The sequence below is a fragment of the Salmo salar genome, chromosome 12 (genome assembly GCF_965601325.2).
Source record: "Salmo salar chromosome 12, fSalSal1, whole genome shotgun sequence".
NCBI lineage: Eukaryota > Metazoa > Chordata > Actinopteri > Salmoniformes > Salmonidae > Salmo > Salmo salar.
Window position 1 is genome coordinate 101,021,272 of NC_138302.1, and position 23,511 is coordinate 101,044,782.

At 44.1% G+C, this 23,511-nt stretch overlaps 1 protein-coding gene across 1 annotated transcript in view; it reads right to left on the reverse strand.

The window, feature by feature from the left end:
* The window catches only part of LOC106566206 (metabotropic glutamate receptor 7), a 431,795-nt gene that overhangs the window by 63,605 nt on the left and 344,679 nt on the right, over positions 1-23,511 (reverse strand). Inside the window, exon 10 of the mRNA XM_045691964.2 lies at positions 13,034-13,280. Coding sequence (XP_045547920.2) covers positions 13,034-13,280 — 247 coding nt within the window. The remainder of the gene's footprint in view (positions 1-13,033; positions 13,281-23,511) is intronic.

A 23,511-nucleotide genomic window follows, 5' to 3' on the forward strand; every position in this document is an offset into this window, starting at 1 on the left:
ACATGTTGGGAGTTGGAAGGGACAGACAGGCAGCTTTTCTCAGCCAGTTGAAATCATGAATCAGCCTCATTTTTATGGATTTATACAAATAAATGTCAATAGAAAAACAGGTAAAACTACATGAAATGCAACTAGCTTGTGGTCTTTCCAGTTAGCTGTGTAGTTGGCTAGCTAGCAAGGGGGAAAGAGCCTCCATAGCAACCATGTTTTTGTTTGCCATAGCAACCTGCAAAGTTCTAGAACTATCGACCAGCACTTGGGTAGTTTTGCTTTACATGGTAGTCAATACCAATAGAACTAACGACCAGAGAATGCCTAATATTGCACTTGACAACCAGTGTTAGTGAATGTACTGTAGCATCACATTTTGTTGAAAAATGTATGGTTTGGTTTGGGAAAGAGTATTTATTTTTAATACTGTTTTTTTAAAAACCTTTATTCAACTAGGCAAGTCAGTTCAGAACAAATTCTTATTTACAATGACGGCCTACTCTGGACAAACCCTAACCCGGACAACGCTGGGCCAATTGTGCACCGCCCTATGGAACTCCAAATCACGGCCGGTTGTGATACAGCCTGAAATTGAACCAGGGTCTGCATTAAAAAAATATAAATATTTCATCTTTATTTAACCAGGTAGCTAGTTGAGAACAAGTTCTCATTTACAACTGCGACCTGGCCAAGATAAAGCAAAGCAGTGCGACAAAAACAACAACACTGAGTTACACATAAACAAACGTACAGTTAATAACGCAATAGAAAAATCTATGTACAGTGTGTGCAAATGTAGGCAGGTAAGGCAATAAATAGTCCATAGAGGCGAAATAATTACAATTTAGCATTAGATGTGATAGATGTGCAGATGGTGATGTGCAAGTAGAGATACTGGGGTGCAAAAGAGCAAGAGGATAAATAATAATATGGGGATGAGGCAGTTGGGTGTGCTAGTGACACCTCTAGCACTGAGATGCAATGCCTTAGACCGCTGCGCCACTCGGGATCACTGGTAACCCATTGCATATCTTAAATAGAATATAATAAAATGGACACTTATTGCATTATCTTCCAGGAGTCGGATTCTTATTTAGTATAGCAGTACCAAAGGGGAGGAAAAAGTGACATGCTGGGAGAATGGCCAGAGTTTGATTTCCTGCAAATCATTGATTAGTTATAATTCAGTAACGGAGTCTCTTTTACTCTTCGAGGGTTGATAGACTGATATACTGGCATTAAATAATTTAAACTGAACTACAAATGTATTGGGGATGTATGGGACGGACTATGAGGGAGTAGCAGTAGAATGAGTGCAGTGCATGCCATGTCTATGATGTTCCCCTGTACCTTTAGATCAAGGTATAATGTGGTCTGATGTTCCCCTGTTCCTTTAGATCAAGGTATAATGTGGTCTGATGTTCCCCTGTACCTTTAGGTCAAGGTATAATGTGGTCTGATGTTCCCCTGTTCCTTTAGATGAAAGTATAGTGTGGAGGTCTAATGTTCCCCTGTACCTTTAGATCAAGGTATAATGTAGTATAATGTTCCCCTGTACCTTTAGATCAAGGTATAATGTGGTCTAATGTTCCCCTGTTCCTTTAGATCAAGGTATAATGTGGTCTAATGTTCCCCTGTTCCTTTAGATGAAAGTATAGTGTGGAGGTCTAATGTTCCCCTGTACCTTTAGATCAAGGTATAATGTAGTATAATGTTCCCCTGTACCTTTAGATCAAGGTATAATGTGGTCTAATGTGCCCCTGTTCCTTTAGATCAAGGTATAATGTGGTCTGATGTTCCCCTGTTCCTTTAGATCAAGCTATAATGTGGAGGTCTAATGTTCCTCTGCACCTTTGGGCATTGGGTTCTCCCTTTCCCACTCCAGCTCTGAATAAACTGGGAATTGGTTCTCCCGTTCCTACTCCAGCTCTGAATAAACTAGGCATTAGGTTCTTCCGTACCTACTCCAGCTCTGAATAAACTTGGCATCGTGTCCACCCGTTCCCACTCCTGCTATTACAGTCCTTGGCCTTTCTGTATGATGTTTTCAAATATTTGCTTTTGCACTGGCATTGGATGTGGGAATGGGGGTAACCATTTTACTCTCATTAAGGATGATATCTCTTCATAAATATGTTTATTTATAAAAGTGTTAAACAAATCTAAATATATTTTATATTTGAGATTCTTCAAAGTAGCCACCCTTTGCCTTGGTGACAGCTTTGCACACTCTTGGCCATCTCTCAACCAGCTTCATGTGGTAGTCACCTGGAATGCATTTCAATTAACAAGATGTCCCTCCCTAATTTGTGTAATTTCTTTCCATCTTAATGCATTTGAGCCAATCAGTTGGGTTGTGACAAGGTATCGGTGGTATACAGAAGATAGCCCTATTAGGTAAAAGACCAAGTCCATATTATGGCAAGAACAGCTCAGATAAGCAAAGAGAAATGACAGTCTATCATTATTTTAAGACATGAAGGTCAGTCAGTACGGAACATTTCAAGAACTTTGAAAGTTTCTTCAAATGCAGTCGCAAAACCGATCAAGCGCTATGATGAAACGGGCTCTCATGAGGACTGGCACAGGAAAGGAATACCCAGAGTTACCTCTGCTGCAGAGGATAAGTTCATTAGAGCTAACTGCCCCTCAGATTGCAGCCCAAATAAATGCTTCAAAGAGTTCAAGTAACAAACAGATCTCAATATCAACTGTTCAGAGGAGACTGTGTGAATCAAGCCTTCATGGTCGAATTGTTACAAAGAAACCACTACTAAAGGACACCAATAAGAAGAAGAGACTTGCTTGGGCCAAGAAACAGCAGCAATGGACATTAGACCGGTGGAAATCTGTCCTTTGGTCTGAGATCTTTGGTTCCGACCGCCGTGTCTTTGTGAGACACATAATAGGTGAACGGATGATCTTTGCATGTGTGGTTCCCACCGTGAAGCATGGAGGAGGAGGTGTGATGGTGCTTTCCTGGAGCAACTGTCTGTGATTTATTTTGAATTCAAGGCACACTTAACCAGTTTGGCTACCACAGCCTTCTGCAGCGATACACCATCCCATCTGATTTGTGCTTAGTGGGACTATCATTTGTTTTTCAACAGGACAATGACCCAACACACCTCCAGGCTGTTGGAAAAGCATTCCAGGTGAAGCTGGTTGAGAGAATGCCAAGAGTGTGCAAAGCTGTCATCAAGGTAAAGGTTGGCTACTTTGAAGAATCTCAAATATAAAATGTATTTTGATTTGTTTAACATTTGTTTTTTCATAGTTTTGATGTCTTCACTATTATTCTACAATGTAGAAAACAGTAAAAATAAAGAAAAACCCTTGAACGAGTAGGTGTAACCAAACTTTTGACTGGTACTGTATATGCTTTCGTTATCAGGATTTGTTTACACGTCAAGGCTATTTGTACAAGATGTGTATTTGAATACCTCCAGAGGTGGTCAGGAAGATCTAATCACAATCAGATCACAATGCATAATTTGATTGTGCACACATTTGTCGACAGGTGTAGACAATCAGAATGTGGACAAGATCAGGAGAACAGACGCATGTTAGAACCAGGTATAAACAGGGCTAGAGTTAAGCTTGTAGGAGGACACATCCATTCTTATAGAATGTGTTTCAAATGGCGTCCTATTCCCTTTATAGTTCATCCTACTTTTGACCAGATTCCCTAGATCTGGTCAATATAGGGCCTAGGGTGCCATTCGGGATGAACCCATTTTCATTTCTGTATGACCAGCAGCATGCATTTTATACATGACTATTGCATGGTCCTCTTTCACATGCTATTTTACAACATGGTCTCATTATGTCCAAATAGTGACATTTAATCATTGTAGTTATATGTTCCCTTATGCTGCAGAAGAGTGAGGTAAAACATTATTTGCAGTTATTCAGTTAAATTAAATCAAACCCTTATACACTAACACTATTATAAGGAACACATCTGAGGAATTGATACCAAACATGCTATATATCTTCAGGTTGCCGATTTAAAATTAAAATATAACAATTACATGCCATCATATCGGCAGTGATACTTTTAAATAAATAAAAAACTGGTGAACCATTTCAGTTATAAAACAGATGGGAATAAACTAATCATGTGGTAATGAGTGCATCTGCTGATAGCAGATTGTCACCTTGTGTTCCATTGAAATTAGAAAATGTTGTTTAAAAAAAATATATATATATATTTAAGCATGCAAACAACCGATCAGAGGCAACATCCCAAATGGCAACATATTCCCCATATAGTGCACTACATTTTTTTAGCAGGAACTGTTAAAAATGTAATGCACTATATAGGGAATATGGTTACATTTTGGGACATAGCCATAGTGTGCTGCACATTTGTTTAAACAATCAGCCAGATCTGTTCAAGGAGTCCCAGTAATAATACTGTACGCTGTTCTTCCAGAGCAGGTGAGTGTGAGGAGTTCATTTGTACCTCCTGTTGGGTGCTCTCTCTGCTGAATTTGTGAATCAGAGATGGTGACGACAGATTCTCCAAGAGCAGATAAGGTTAAATCCAGATGAAACTGTCAGCAGCAGAGCATATTGATTTAGAAAGCAGTGGTTGAACTTAAAAACAAAATGCTGGTCGAAGGTGCTCTCGGATTATATTCACAAAGCGTCTCAGAGAAGGAGTTTTGCCTGTTAAATCATGATGATCAGCACTCCTACTATATCAGCATCCTCCTACTAGATCAGCATCCTCCTACTATATCAGCATCTTCCTACTAGATCAGCATCCTCCTACTATATCAGCATCCTCCTACTAGATCAGCACTCCTACTAGATCAGCATCCTCCTACTATATCAAACTCCTCCTACTAGATCAGCACCCCTACTAGATCAGCATCCTCCTACTAGATCAGCATCCTCCTACTACATCAGCATCCTCCTACTATATCAGCATCCTCCTACTAAATCAGCATCTTCCTACTAGATCAGCACTCCTACTAGATCAGCATCCTCCTACTATATCAGCATCTTCCTACTAGATCAGCATCCCCCTACTATATCAGCATCCTCCTACTAGATCAGCACCCCTACTAGATCAGCATCCTCCTACTACATCAGCATCCTCCTACTACATCAGCATCCTCCTACTACATCAGCATCCTCCTACTAAATCAGCATCCTCCTACTAGATCAGCACTCCTACTAGATCAGCATCCTCCTACTATATCAGCATCTTCCTACTAGATCAGCATCCCCCTACTATATCAGCATCCTCCTACTAGATCAGCATCCTCCTACTAGATCAGCATCCTCCTACTATATCAGCATCCTCCAACTAGATCAGCACCCCTACTAGATCAGCAACCTCCTACTAGATCAGCATCCTCCTACTACATCAGCATCCTCCTACTATATTAGCATCCTCCTACTATATCAGCATCCTCCTACTAGATCAGCACTCCTACTAGATCAGCATCATCCTACAAGATCAGCATCCTCCTACTAGATCAGCACCCCTACTATATCAGCATCCTCCTACTATATCAGCATCCTCCAAATAGATCAGCATCCTCCTACTATATCAGCACTCCTACTATATCAGCACTCCTACTAGATCAACACTCCTACTAGATCAACACTCCTACTAGATCAGCATCCTCCTACTAGATCAGCATCCTCCTACTATATCAGCATCCTCCTACTATATCAGCATCCTCCTACTATATCAGCATCCTCCTACTATATCAGCACTCTACTAGATCAGCATCCTCCTACTATATCAGCATCCTCCTACTATATCAGCATCCTCCCTACTAGATCAGCACTCCTACCAGATCAACACTCCTACTAGATCAGCATCATCCTACTAGATCAGCACTCCTACTAGATCAGCATCCTCCTACTATATCAGCACTCCTACTAGATCAGCATCCTCCTACTATATCAGCATCCTCCTACTATATCAGCATCCACCTACTATATCAGCACTCCTACTAGATCAGCATCCTCCTACCAGATCAACACTCCTACTAGATCAGCATCATCCTACTAGATCAACACTCCTACTAGATCAGCATCATCCTACTAGATCAGCACTCCTACTAGATCAGCATCCTCCTACCAGATCAACACTCCTACTAGATCAGCATCATCCTAATAGATCGGCACTCCTACTATATCAGCATCTTCCTACTATATCAGCACTCCTACTAGATCAGCATCCTCATATTAGATCAGCACTCCTACTAGATCAGCATCCTCCTACCAGATCAACACTCCTACTATATCAGCATCCTCCTACTATATCAGCACTCCTACTAGATCAGCATCCTCCTACTATATCAGCATCCTCCTACTATATCAGCATCCTCCTACTAGATCAGCATCCTCCTACTATATCAGCATCCTCCTACTATATCAGCACTCCTACTATATCAGCACTCCTACTAGATCAGCATCCTCCTACTAGATCAACACTCCTACTAGATCAGCATCCTCCTACTATATCAGCATCCTCCTACTATATCAGCACTCATACTAGATCAGCATCCTCCTACTATACCAGCATCCTCCTACTATATCAGCATCCTCCTACTATACCAGCATCCTCCTACTATATCAGCATCCTCCTACTAGATCAGCACTCCTAACTAGATCAGCACTCCTACTAGATCAGCATCCACCTACTATATCAGCACTCCTACTAGATCAGCATCCTCCTACTATATCAGCACTCCTACTAGATCAGCATCCTCCTATTAGATCAGAACTCCTACTAGATCAGCATCCTCCTACCAGATCAACACACCTGCTATATCAGCATCCTCCTACTATATCAGCACTCCTACTAGATCAGCATCCTCCTACTATATCAGCATCCCCCTACTAGATCAGCATCATCCTACTATATCAGCACTCGTACTAGATCAGCATCCTCCTACTATATCAGCATCCTCCTACTAAATCAGCATCCTCCTACTAGATCAGCACTCCTACTAGAACAGCATCCTCCTACTATATCAGCATCTTCCTACTAGATCAGCATCCTCCTACTAGATCAGCATCCTCCTACTATATCAGCATCCTCCAACTAGATCAGCACCCCTACTAGATCAGCAACCTCCTACTAGATCAGCATCCTCCTACTACATCAGCATCCTCCTACTATATCAGCATCCTCCTACTATATCAGCATCCTCCTACTAGATCAGCACTCCTCCTACTAGTTCAGCATCCTCCTACTAGATCAGCATCCTCCTACTAGATCAGCACCCCTACTATATCAGCATCCTCCTACTATATCAGCATCCTCCAAATAGATCAGCATCCTCCTACTATATCAGCACTCCTACTATATCAGCACTCCTACTAGATCAACACTCCTACTAGATCAACACTCCAAATAGATCAGCATCCTCCTACTAGATCAACACTCCTACTAGATCAGCATCCTCCTACTATATCAGCATCCTCCTACTATATCAGCATCCTCCTACTATATCAGCATCCTCCTACTATATCAGCACTCTACTAGATCAGCATCCTCCTACTATATCAGCATCCTCCTACTATATCAGCATCCTCCTACTAGATCAGCACTCCTACCAGATCAACACTCCTACTAGATCAGCATCATCCTACTAGATCAGCACTCCTACTAGATCAGCATCCTCCTACTATATCAGCATCCTCCTACTATATCAGCACTCCTACTAGATCAGCATCCTCCTACTATATAAGCATCCTCCTACTATATCAGCATCCACCTACTATATCAGCACTCCTACTAGATCAGCATCCTCCTACCAGATCAACACTCCTACTAGATCAGCATCATCCTACTAGATCAACACTCCTACTAGATCAGCATCATCCTACTAGATCAGCACTCCTACTAGATCAGCATCCTCCTACTATATCAGCACTCCTACTAGATCAGCATCCTCCTACTATATCAGCATCCTCCTACTATATCAGCATCCTCCTACTAGATCAGCATCCTCCTACTATATCAGCATCCTCCTACTATATCAGCACTCCTACTATATCAGCACTCCTACTATATCAGCATCCTCCTACTAGATCAACACTCCTACTAGATCAGCATCCTCCTACTATATCAGCATCCTCCTACTATATCAGCACTCATACTAGATCAGCATCCTCCTACTATATCAGCATCCTCCTACTAGATCAGCACTCCTACTAGATCAGCACTCCTACAAGATCAGCATCCACCTACTATATCAGCACTCCTACTAGATCAGCATCCTCCTACTATATCAGCACTCCTACTAGATCAGCATCCTCCTATTAGATCAGCACTCCTACTAGATCAGCATCCTCCTACCAGATCAACACACCTACTATATCAGCATCCTCCTACTATATCAGCACTCCTACTAGATCAGCATCCTCCTACTATATCAGCATCCCCCTACTAGATCAGCATCCTCCTACTATATCAGCACTCGTACTAGATCAGCATCCTCCTACTATATCAGCATCCTCCTACTAAATCAGCATCCTCCTACTAGATCAGCACTCCTACTAGATCAGCATCCTCCTACTATATCAGCATCTTCCTACTAGATCAGCATCCCCCTACTATATCAGCATCCTCCTACTAGATCAGCATCCTCCTACTAGATCAGCATCCTCCTACTATATCAGCATCCTCCAACTAGATCAGCACCCCTACTAGATCAGCAACCTCTTACTAGATCAGCATCCTCCTACTACATCAGCATCCTCCTACTATATCAGCATCCTCCTACTATATCAGCATCCTCCTACTAGATCAGCACTCCTACTAGATCAGCATCCTCCTACTAGATCAGCATCCTCCTACTAGATCACCATCTTCCTACTAGATCAGCACCCCTACTATATCAGCATTCTCCTACTATATCAGCATCCTCCAAATAGATCAGCATCCTCCTACTATATCAGCACTCCTACTATATCAGCACTCCTACTAGATCAGCATCCTCCTACTAGATCAACACTCCTACTAGATCAGCATCCTCCTACTATATCAGCATCCTCCTACTATATCAGCATCCTCCTACTATATCAGCATCCTCCTACTATATCAGCACTCTACTAGATCAGCATCCTCCTACTATATCAGCATCCTCCTACTATATCAGCATCCTCCTACTATATCAGCACTCTACTAGATCAGCATCCTCCTACTAGATCAGCATCCTCCTACTAGATCAGCACCCCTACTATATCAGCATCCTCCTACTATATCAGCATCCTCCAAATAGATCAGCATCCTCCTACTATATCAGCACTCCTACTATATCAGCACTCCTACTAGATCAACACTCCTACTAGATCAACACTCCAAATAGATCAGCATCCTCCTACTAGATCAACACTCCTACTAGATCAGCATCCTCCTACTATATCAGCATCCTCCTACTATATCAGCATCCTCCTACTATATCAGCATCCTCCTACTATATCAGCACTCTACTAGATCAGCATCCTCCTACTATATCAGCATCCTCCTACTATATCAGCATCCTCCTACTAGATCAGCACTCCTACCAGATCAACACTCCTACTAGATCAGCATCATCCTACTAGATCAGCACTCCTACTAGATCAGCATCCTCCTACTATATCAGCATCCTCCTACTATATCAGCACTCCTACTAGATCAGCATCCTCCTACTATATCAGCATCCTCCTACTATATCAGCATCCACCTACTATATCAGCACTCCTACTAGATCAGCATCCTCCTACCAGATCAACACTCCTACTAGATCAGCATCATCCTACTAGATCAACACTCCTACTAGATCAGCATCATCCTACTAGATCAGCACTCCTACTAGATCAGCATCCTCCTACTATATCAGCACTCCTACTAGATCAGCATCCTCCTACTATATCAGCATCCTCCTACTATATCAGCATCCTCCTACTAGATCAGCATCCTCCTACTATATCAGCATCCTCCTACTATATCAGCACTCCTACTATATCAGCACTCCTACTATATCAGCATCCTCCTACTAGATCAACACTCCTACTAGATCAGCATCCTCCTACTAGATCAGCATCCTCCTACTATATCAGCACTCCTACTAGATCAGCATCCTCCTACTATATCAGCATCCTCCTACTATATCAGCATCCTCCTACTAGATCAGCATCCTCCTACTATATCAGCATCCTCCTACTAGATCAGCACTCCTACTATATCAGCACTCCTACTATATCAGCATCCTCCTACTAGATCAACACTCCTACTAGATCAGCATCCTCCTACTATATCAGCATCCTCCTACTATATCAGCACTCATACTAGATCAGCATCCTCCTACTATATCAGCATCCTCCTACTAGATCAGCATCCTCCTACTAGATCAGCACTCCTACTAGATCAGCACTCCTACAAGATCAGCATCCACCTACTATATCAGCACTCCTACTAGATCAGCATCCTCCTACTATATCAGCACTCCTACTAGATCAGCATCCTCCTATTAGATCAGCACTCCTACTAGATCAGCATCCTCCTACCAGATCAACACACCTACTATATCAGCATCCTCCTACTATATCAGCACTCCTACTAGATCAGCATCCTCCTACTATATCAGCATCCCCCTACTAGATCAGCATCCTCCTACTATATCAGCACTCTACTAGATCAGCATCCTCCTACTATATCAGCATCCTCCTACTAATCAGCATCCTCCTACTATATCAGCATCCTCCTACTAAATCAGCATCCTCCTACTAGATCAGCACTCCTACTAGATCAGCATCCTCCTACTATATCAGCATCTTCCTACTAGATCAGCATCCCCCTACTATATCAGCATCCTCCTACTAGATCAGCATCCTCCTACTAGATCAGCATCCTCCTACTATATCAGCATCCTCCAACTAGATCAGCACCCCTACTAGATCAGCAACCTCCTACTAGATCAGCATCCTCCTACTACATCAGCATCCTCCTACTATATCAGCATCCTCCTACTATATCAGCATCCTCCTACTAGATCAGCACTCCTACTAGATCAGCACTCCTACTAGATCAGCATCCACCTACTATATCAGCACTCCTACTAGATCAGCATCCTCCTACTATATCAGCACTCCTACTAGATCAGCATCCTCCTATTAGATCAGCACTCCTACTAGATCAGCATCCTCCTACCAGATCAACACACCTACTATATCAGCATCCTCCTACTATATCAGCACTCCTACTAGATCAGCATCCTCCTACTATATCAGCATCCCCCTACTAGATCAGCATCCTCCTACTATATCAGCACTCGTACTAGATCAGCATCCTCCTACTATATCAGCATCCTCCTACTAAATCAGCATCCTCCTACTAGATCAGCACTCCTACTAGATCAGCATCCTCCTACTATATCAGCATCTTCCTACTAGATCAGCATCCCCCTACTATATCAGCATCCTCCTACTAGATCAGCATCCTCCTACTAGATCAGCATCCTCCTACTATATCAGCATCCTCCAACTAGATCAGCACCCCTACTAGATCAGCAACCTCCTACTAGATCAGCATCCTCCTACTACATCAGCATCCTCCTACTATATCAGCATCCTCCTACTATATCAGCATCCTCCTACTAGATCAGCACTCCTACTAGAACAGCATCCTCCTACTAGATCAGCACCCCTACTATATCAGCATCCTCCTACTATATCAGCATCCTCCAAATAGATCAGCATCCTCCTACTATATCAGCACTCCTACTATATCAGCACTCCTACTAGATCAACACTCCTACTAGATCAACACTCCAAATAGATCAGCATCCTCCTACTAGATCAACACTCCTACTAGATCAGCATCCTCCTACTATATCAGCATCCTCCTACTAGATCAGCATCCTCCTACTATATCAGCATCCTCCTACTATATCAGCACTCTACTAGATCAGCATCCTCCTACTATATCAGCATCCTCCTACTATATCAGCATCCTCCTACTAGATCAGCACTCCTACCAGATCAACACTCCTACTAGATCAGCATCATCCTACTAGATCAGCACTCCTACTAGATCAGCATCCTCCTACTATATCAGCATCCTCCTACTATATCAGCACTCCTACTAGATCAGCATCCTCCTACTATATCAGCACCTCCTACTATATCAGCATCCACCTACTATATCAGCACTCCTACTAGATCAGCATCCTCCTACCAGATCAACACTCCTACTAGATCAGCATCATCCTACTAGATCAGCACTCCTACTAGATCAGCATCATCCTACTAGATCAGCACTCCTACTCCTAGATCAGCATCCTCCTACTAGATCAGCATCCTCCTACTATATCAGCATCCTCCTACTAGATCAGCATCCTCCTACTAGATCAGCATCCTCCTACTATATCAGCATCCTCCTACTAGATCAGCACCTCCTACTAGATCAGCACCTCCTACTATATCAGCACTCCTACTATATCAGCACTCCTACTATATCAGCATCCTCCTACCTAAGATCAGCATCCTCCTACTAGATCAGCATCCTCCTACTAGATCAGCACTCCTACTAGATCAGCATCCTCCTACTAGATCAGCATCCTCCTACTAGATCAGCATCCTCCTACTAGATCAGCATCCTCCTACTAGATCAGCACTCCTACTACTAGATCAGCATCCTCCTACTAGATCAGCATCCTCCTACTAGATCAGCATCCTCCTACTAGATCAGCATCCTCCTACTAGATCAGCATCCTACTCCTACTCCTAGATCAGCACTCCTACTCCTAGATCAGCACTCCTACTCCTAGATCAGCACTCCTACTCCTAGATCAGCACTCCTACTCCTAGATTAGCACTCCTACTCCTAGATTAGCACTCTTACTCCTACTCCTAGATTAGCACTCCTACTCCTACTCCTAGATTAGCACTCCTACTCCTAGATTAGCACTCCTACTCCTAAATTAGCACTCCTACTCCTAGATCAGCACTCCTACTCCTAGATCAGCACTGCTACTCTGAGACTCTTTGTGAATACGGGCCCTGGTTTGGTGATACTTACTGTTTGTATCGATGTTTTCACACAGTTCCGTCTTGGCCTCTCCATTGGGCCTGTCACTGGTCTTGTGTGAGAGGCGTGTGGTCAGGGACGCGGCCGTCACCACTGCCTTGAAGCTCCTCTTCCTCTTCTGGACATTAAGCTCCGGGTGGAAGATGATAACATAGACTTTAGGAATGTAGAGCATCCCCAAGGCCACCGAGGCACTGAGATTCATAGAGATACAGAGGGTGGTGGTCTGGATATATAGCTGGAGAGAGAGAGAGAGAGAGGAGGAGAGTTAGTGGTGGCACTAGAGGCACAGATTCATAGAGATACAGACGGTGGTGGTCTGGATATATAGCTGGAGAGAGAGAGAGGAGGAGAGTTATTGGTGGCACTAGAGGCACTGAGATTCATAGAGATACAGAGGGTGGTGGTCTGGATATATATAGAGAGAGAGAGAGAGAGAGAGAGAGAGAGAGAGAGAGAGAGAGAGGAGAGAGAGAGAGGAGAGAGAGAGAGAGAGAGAGAGAGAGAGAGAGAGAGAGAGGATTAGAACACAGTACTGTCAGAGAGAAGCATGGAGGTGGTGGGAGGATTAGAACACAGAGAGAAGCATGGAAATTGCCTTTCCACGACACTTTAATAAACAGATCTCTGCTAAACATATACCAACATGTGTATCTGTCTCTCTGTGACCACCGATAATGTTGACTACAAATACAAAGTTAGTAATGTCTTTACAATTGTTACAAATATGCTTCAAATGAAAACTGAAGTGACTGCATTAAAGACAAATGCAGTATACATAGGCCTTCCCAATATTGAGTTGCCCCTCCAAGGTGTCGAAAGCATTCCACAGGGATGCTGGCCCATGTTAACTCCAATGCTTCCCACAGTTGTGTCAAGTTGGCTGGATGCCCTTTTGGTGGTGGACCATTCTTGATACACACGGGAAACTGTTGAGCGTGAAAAACCCAGCAGCGTGGCAGTTCTTGACACACTCAAACTGGTGTGCCTGGCACCTACTACCATATCCTGTTCAAAGGCACTTAAATCCATGTCTCAATTATCTAAAGGCTTAAAAATCCTTCTTCAACCTGTCTCCTCCCCTTCATCTACACAGATTGAAGTGGATTTATCAGGTGACATCCATAAGGGATCATAGCTTTCACCTGGATTCACCTGGTCAGTCTATGTCATGGAAAGAGCACTGTCCACTCAGTGTATTTGAATCATATTCAAATACATTTCTTGTTCAATCAACTGAGTTGTATTTTGCTAACTGCAGGCTAGCCTAGTGTCATGTTGCCTCAATATACACTGCTCAAAAAAATAAAGGGAACACTAAAATAACACATCCTAGATCTGAATGAATGAAATAATCTTATTAAATACTTTTTTCTTTAGATAGTTGAATGTGCTGACAACAAAATCACACAAAAATAATCAATGGAAATCCAATGTATCAACCCATGGAGGTCTGGATTTGGAGTCACACTCAAAATTAAAGTGGAAAACCACACTACAGGCTGATCCAACTTTGATGTAATGTCCTTAAAACAAGTCAAAATGAGGCTCAGTAGTGTGTGTGGCCTCCACGTGCCTGTATGACCTCCCTACAACGTCTGGGCATGCTCCTGATGAGGTGGCGGATGGTCTCCTGAGGGATCACCTCCCAGACCTGGACTAAAGCATCCGCCAACTCCTGGACAGTCTGTGGTGCAACGTGGTGTTGGTGGATGGAGCGAGACATGATGTCCCAGATGTGCTCAATTGGATTCAGGTCTGGGGAAAGGGCGGGTCAGTCCATACCATCAATGCCTTCCTCTTGCAGGAACTGCTGACACACTCCAGCCACATGAGGTCTAGCATAGTCTTGCATTAGGAGGAACCCAGGGCCAACCGCACCAGCATATGGTCTCACAAGGGGTCTGAGGATCTCATCTCGGTACCTAATGGCAGTCAGGCTACCTCTGGCGAGCACATGGAGGGCTGTGCGGCCCCCCAAAGAAATGCCACCCCACACCATGACTGACCCACCGCCAAACCGGTCATGCTGGAGGATGTTGCAGGCAGCAGAACGTTCTCCACGGCGTCTCCAGACTGTCACGTCTGTCACATGTGCTCAGTGTGAACCTGCTTTCATCTGTGAAGAGCACAGGGCGCCAGTGGCGAATTTGCCAATCTTGGTGTTCTCTGGCAAATGCCAAACGTCCTGCACGGTGTTGGGCTGTAAGCACAACCCCCACCTGTGGACGTCGGGCCCTCATACCACCCTCATGGAGTCTGTTTCTGACCGTTTGAGCAGACACATGCACATTTGTGGCCTGCTGGAGGTCATTTTGCAGGGCTCTGGCAGTGCTTCTCCTGCTCCTCCTTGCACAAAGGCGGAGGTAGCGGTCCTGCTACTGGGTTGTTGCCCTCCTATGGACTCCTCCACGTCTTCTGATGTACTGGCCTGTCTCCTGGTAGCGCCTCCATGCTCCGGACACTACGCTGACAGACACAGCAAACCTTCTTGCCACAGCTCGCATTGATGTGCCATCCTGGATGAGCTGCACTACCTGAGCCACTTGTGTGGGTTGTAGACTCCGTCTCATGCTACCACTAGAGTGAAAGCACCGCCAGCATTCAAAAGTGACCAAAACATCAGCCAGGAAGCATAGGAACTGAGAAGTGGTCTGTGGTTACCACCTGCAGAACCACTTCTTTATTGGGGGTGTCTTGCTAATTGCCTATAATTTCCACCTGTTGTCTATTCCATTTGCACAACAGCATGTGAAATGTATTGTCAATCAGTGTTGCTTCCTAAGTGGACAGTTTGATTTCACAGAAGTGTGATTGACTTGGAGTTACATTGTGTTGTTTAAGTGTACCCTTTATTTTTTTTGAGCAGTATATTTCACTTTGTGTAAGCACATGTGCGCAATGATGTGCCAAATCTGTGATGTACCGCAATATTATTATTGGGTTAGCATTAGAATAAGCTGCCTGAATATAGGTGGCAATATCTCTCTAGGAGCTGATCCGTTGTCAGTATTGTAGAGTAATTGGGCGCGGCAGGTAGCGTAGTGGTTAGAGCGTTAGACTAGTAATCGAAAGGTTGCAAGATTGAATCCCCGAGCTGACAAGGTACAAATCTGTCATTCTGCCCCTGAACAAAGGCAGTTAACCCACTGTTCCTAGGCTGTCATTGAAAATAAGAATGTGTTCCTAACTGACAAGCCTAGTTAAATAAAGGTTTATAATGTTAAGGTAAGATTTGAATGGAAAAAGCTGATCTGAGAACAGCGCTGCCTTTCTTGTCGATCCTATCAGTATGGACACGCTTAGCGAACATTAGCTCTGCGTGCTGTTTCGGGGGAAACTCATTGTTACACTTTCAGCCATTGTAGGAACGATGATTCTCAGGAAACCAAAACCCATAACAGGATTCTAGTGCCAAGCAGAGACGCATCAGTTTCCAGACTGTGGTATGACTCGGCAGAGGATCTACAATAACTCCCAACCTTACAATGAAGGCGAGGAAACTAGCCATAAGGCCACTGACTTGGTCTGCATGGAGGTGCTGGGTCCACAGAATTAAAATGACCACAATATAATTACCACAAGGAGCTATCTACCGCAATTCCATGGGTGGAACAACTGCATAGTGATAGATGTAGCATGGTGGGTGGGGCTAGCTCCTTTTTCACTATAAATGTGTAACGTGTAGCTTGGCTCCCTTGCAGTGTCAAAGCTGAATGTACAAGCAGATTGACCAGGTCTATAAAAGGATCCCTAGGGTCGGTCTCAGATTCATGGCTATTCGTCCCAAATAGCATCCTATTCCCTAAATAGTGTAATACTTTTGACCGAGGCCCTCTGGTCTAAAGTAGTGCACTACATAGGGAATAGGGTGCCATTTGGGATGAAAACCCTTGGTTTTAGATTCATGGGCATTTCTGTTTTCCTTGCACCTCACAGTACCACAACTCCAGAGTGAGAATGGCACAAGAAGTCACAGGTTGAATCACAGTGAGGAGATAACAGTTGTGGAAATTGGAGCTCAGAGGGTCTGTAGGGGGGGACATCTCAGTACTATCTGCACATGATGCCGTGAACATTCCAAATGGTACTTTAGTTTGGCAGAGTGCAAATCAGACGGAATGAAAACAGGAAGCATTGAGTCGATTTTTAAACTGATGACACATAAAGGAGAGGGATGATCTGAACTTTCAAATCAATACCTGGAATATACAGGGCCAAATGAGAGACCGGACCTATAGAGACCAGACCTATAGAGACCAGACCTATAGAGACCAGACCTATAGAGACCAGACCTATAGAAACCTATAGAGACCAGACCTATAGAGACCAGACCTATAGAGACCAGACCTATAGAGACCAGACCTATAGAAACCTATAGAGACCAGACCTATAGAGACCAGACCTATAGAGACCAGACCTATAGAGACCAGACCAATAGAGACCAGACCAATAGAGACCAGACCAATAGAGACCAGACCTATAGAGACCAGACCTATAGAGACCAGACCTATGGAGACCAGACCTATAGAAACCTTTAGAGACCAGACCTATAGAGACCAGACCTATAGAGACCAGACCTATAGAGACCAGACCTATAGAGACCAGACCAATAGAGACCAGACCTATAGAGACCAGACCTATAGAGACCAGACCAATAGAGACCAGACCTATAGAGACCAGACCTATAGAGACCAGACCTATGGAGACCAGACCTATAGAAACCTTTAGAGACCAGACCTATAGAGACCAGACCTATAGAGACCAGACCTATAGAGACCAGACCTATAGAAACCTATAGAGACCAGACCTATAGAGACCAGACCTATAGAGACCAGACCTATAGAGACCTATAGAGACCAGACCTATAGAGACCAGACCTATAGAGACCTATAGAGACCTATAGAGACCAGACCAATAGAGACCAGAACTATAGAGACCAGACCTATAGAGACCAGACCTATAGAGACCAGACCTATAGAGACCAGACCAATAGAGACCAGACCAATAGAGACCAGACCTATAGAGACCAGACCAATAGAGCCCAGACCAATAGAGCCCAGACCTATAGAGACCAGACCTATAGAGACCTATAGAGACCAGACCTATAGAGACCTATAGAGACCAGACCTATAGAGACCAGACCAATAGAAACCAGACCTATAGAGACCGGACTTATAGAGACCAGACCAATAGAGACAAGACCAATAGAGACCTATAGAGACCAGACCTATAGAGACCAGACTAATAGAAACCTTTAGAGACCAGACCTATAGAGACCAGACCTATAGAGACCAGACCTATAGAGACCAGACCAATAGAGACCTATAGAGACCAGACCTATAGAGACCAGACCAATAGAAACCTTTAGAGACCAGACCTATAGAGACCAGACCTATAGAGACCAGACCAATAGAGACCAGACCTATAGAGACCAGACCAATAGAGACCAGACCTATAGAGACCAGACCTATAGAGACCAGACCTATAGAGACCAGACCTATAGAAACCTTTAGAGACCAGACCTATAGAGACCAGACCTATAGAGACCAGACCAATAGAGACCATACCAATAGAAACCTTTAGAGACCAGACCTATAGAGACCAGACCTATAGAGACCAGACATATAGAGACCGGACCTATAGAGACCTATAGAGACCTATAGAGACCAGACCTATAGAGACCTATAGAGACCTATAGAGACCAGACCAATAGAGACCAGACCTATAGAGACCAGACCTATAGAGACCTATAGAGACCAGACCAATAGAGACCAGACCTATAGAGACCAGACCAATAGAGACCAGACCAATAGAGACCAGACCAATAGAGACCAGACCTATAGAGACCAGACCAATAGAGACCAGACCTATAGAGACCTATAGAGACCAGACCTATAGAGACCAGACCAATAGAAACCTTTAGAGACCAGACCTATAGAGACCAGACCTATAGAGCCCAGACCAATAGAGACCAGACCTATAGAGACCAGACCTATAGAGACCAGACCAATAGAGACCAGACCTATAGAGACCAGACCTATAGAGACCAGACAAATAGAAACCTTTAGAGACCAGACCTATAGAGACCAGACCTATAGAGACCAGACCTATAGAGACCAGACATATAGAGACCAGACCTATAGAGACCGGACCTATAGAGACCTATAGAGACCTATAGAGCCCAGACCTATAGAGACCTATAGAGACCAGACCTATAGAGACCAGACCTATAGAGACCAGACCTATAGAGACCTATAGAGACCAGACCAATAGAGACCAGACCTATAGAGACCAGACCAATAGAGACCAGACCTATAGAGACCAGACCAATAGAGACCAGACCTATAGAGACCAGACCAATAGAGACCAGACCTATAGAGACCTATAGAGACCAGACCTATAGAGACCAGACCAATAGAAACCAGACCTATAGAGACCGGACCTATAGAGACCGGACCTATAGAGACAAGACCAATAGAGACCAGACCAATACAGAGACCTATAGAGACCAGACCTATAGAGACCAGACCAATAGAAACCTTTAGAGACCAGACCTATAGAGACCAGACCTATAGAGACCAGACCTATAGAGACCTATAGAGACTAGACCTATAGAGACCAGACCTATAGAGACCAGACCAATAGAGACCTATAGAGACCAGACCTATAGAGACCAGACCTATAGAGACCAGACCTATAGAGACCAGACCTATAGAGACCTATAGAGACCAGACCTATAGAGACCAGACCATAGAACCTAGAGACCAGACCAATAGAGACCAGACCAATAGAGACCAGACCAATAGAGACCAGACCTATAGAGACCAGACCTATAGAGACCAGACCTATGGAGACCAGACCTATAGAAACCTTTAGAGACCAGACCTATAGAGACCAGACCTATAGAGACCAGACCTATAGAGACCAGACCTATAGAGACCAGACCTATAGAGACCAGACCTATAGAGACCTGACCAATAGAGCCCAGACCTATAGAGACCAGACCAATAGAGCCCAGACCAATAGAGACCAGACCTATAGAGACCAGACCAATAGAGACCAGACCTATAGAGACCAGACCAATAGAGACCAGACCTATAGAGACCAGACCAATAGAGACCAGACCTATAGAGACCTATAGAGACCAGACCTATAGAGACCAGACCAATAGAAACCAGACCTATAGAGACCGGACCTATAGAGACCGGACCTATAGAGACAAGACCAATAGAGACCAGACCAATACAGAGACCTATAGAGACCAGACCTATAGAGACCAGACCAATAGAAACCTTTAGAGACCAGACCTATAGAGACCAGACCTATAGAGACCAGACCTATAGAGACCTATAGAGACTAGACCTATAGAGACCAGACCTATAGAGACCAGACCTATAGAGACCTATAGAGACCAGACCTATAGAGACCAGACCTATAGAGACCAGACCTATAGAGACCAGACCAATAGAGACCTATAGAGACCAGACCTATAGAGACCAGACCAATAGAAACCTATAGAGACCAGACCTATAGAGACCAGACCTATAGAGACCAGACCAATAGAGACCAGACCTATAGAGGCCAGACCTATAGAGACCAGACCTATAGAGACCTATAGAGACCAGACCTATAGAGACCAGACCAATAGAAAACTATAGAGGCCAAACCTATAGAGACCAGACCAATAGAGACCAGACCAATAGAGACCAGACCAATAGAGACCAGACCTATAGAGACCAGACCAATAGAGGCCAGACCTATAGAGACCTATAGAGACCAGACCTATAGAGACCAGACCAATAGAAACCTTTAGAGACCAGAACTATAGAGACCAGACCTATAGAGCCCAGACCAATAGAGACCAGACCTATAGAGACCAGACCTATAGAGACCAGACCAATAGAGACCAGACCTATAGAGACCAGACCTATAGAGACCAGACCAATAGAAACCTTTAGAGACCAGACCTATAGAGACCAGACCTATAGAGACCAGACCTATAGAGACCAGACATATAGAGACCAGACCTATAGAGACCGGACCTATAGAGACCTATAGAGACCTATAGAGACCAGACCTATAGAGACCTATAGAGACCAGACCTATAGAGACCAGACCTATAGAGACCAGACCTTTAGAGACCTATAGAGACCAGACCAATAGAGACCAGACCTATAGAGACCAGACCAATAGAGACCAGACCTATAGAGACCAGACCAATAGAGACCAGACCTATAGAGACCAGACCAATAGAGACCAGACCTATAGAGACCTATAGAGACCAGACCTATAGAGACCAGACCAATAGAAACCAGACCTATAGAGACCGGACCTATAGAGACCGGACCTATAGAGACAAGACCAATAGAGACCAGACCAATACAGAGACCTATAGAGACCAGACCTATAGAGACCAGACCAATAGAAACCTTTAGAGACCAGACCTATAGAGACCAGACCTATAGAGACCAGACCTATAGAGACCTATAGAGACTAGACCTATAGAGACCAGACCTATAGAGACCAGACCAATAGAGACCTATAGAGACCAGACCTATAGAGACCAGACCTATAGAGACCAGACCTATAGAGACCAGACCTATAGAGACCAGACCAATAGAGACCTATAGAGACCAGACCTATAGAGACCAGACCAATAGAAACCTATAGAGACCAGACCTATAGAGAACAGACCTATAGAGACCAGACCAATAGAGACCAGACCTATAGAGGCCAGACCTATAGAGACCAGACCTATAGAGACCTATAGAGACCAGACCTATAGAGGCCAGACCAATAGAAAACTATAGAGGCCAAACCTATAGAGACCAGACCTATAGAGACCAGACCTATAGAGACCAGACCTATAGAGACCAGACCTATAGAGACCTATAGAGACCAGACCTATAGAGACCAGACCTATAGAGACCAGACCTATAGAGACCAGACCAATAGAGACCAGACCAATAGAGACCTATAGAGACCTATAGAGACCAGACCTATAGAGACCAGACCTATAGAAACCTATAGAGACCAGACCTATAGAGACCAGACCTATAGAGACCAGACCTATAGAGACCTATAGAGACCAGACCTATAGAGACCAGACCTATAGAGACCTATAGAGACCTATAGAGACCAGACCAATAGAGACCAGACCTATAGAGACCAGACCTATAGAGACCAGACCTATAGAGACCAGACCTATAGAGACCAGACCTATAGAGACCTGACCAATAGAGCCCAGACCTATAGAGACCAGACCAATAGAGCCCAGACCAATAGAGACCAGACCTATAGAGACCAGACCAATAGAGACCAGACCTATAGAGAACTATAGAGACCAGACCTATAGAGACCTATAGAGACCAGACCTATAGAGACCAGACCAATAGAAACCTTTAGAGACCAGACCTATAGAGACCAGACCTATAGAGACCAGACCTATAGAGACCAGACATATAGAGACCAGACCTATAGAGACCGGACCTATAGAGACCTATAGAGACCTATAGAGACCAGACCTATAGAGACCTATAGAGACCAGACCTATAGAGACCAGACCTATAGAGACCAGACCTATAGAGACCTATAGAGACCAGACCAATAGAGACCAGACCTATAGAGACCAGACCAATAAAAACCAGACCTATAGAGACCAGACCAATAGAGACCAGACCTATAGAGACCAGACCAATAGAGACCAGACCTATAGAGACCTATAGAGACCAGACCTATAGAGACCAGACCAATAGAAACCAGACCTATAGAGACCGGACCTATAGAGACCGGACCTATAGAGACAAGACCAATAGAGACCAGACCAATACAGAGACCTATAGAGACCAGACCTATAGAGACCAGACCAATAGAAACCTTTAGAGACCAGACCTATAGAGACCAGACCTATAGAGACCAGACCTATAGAGACCTATAGAGACTAGACCTATAGAGACCAGACCTATAGAGACCAGACCAATAGAGACCTATAGAGACCAGACCTATAGAGACCAGACCTATAGAGACCAGACCTATAGAGACCAGACCAATAGAGACCTATATAGACCAGACCTATAGAGACCAGACCAATAGAAACCTATAGAGACCAGACCTATAGAGACCAGACCTATAGAGACCAGACCAATAGAGACCAGACCTATAGAGGCCAGACCTATAGAGACCAGACCTATAGAGACCTATAGAGACCAGACCTATAGAGACCAGACCAATAGAAAACTATAGAGGCCAAACCTATAGAGACCAGACCAATAGAGACCAGACCAATAGAGACCAGACCAATAGAGACCAGACCTATAGAGACCAGACCAATAGAGGCCAGACCTATAGAGACCTATAGAGACCAGACCTATAGAGACCAGACCAATAGAAACCTTTAGAGACCAGAACTATAGAGACCAGACCTATAGAGCCCAGACCAATAGAGACCAGACCTATAGAGACCAGAC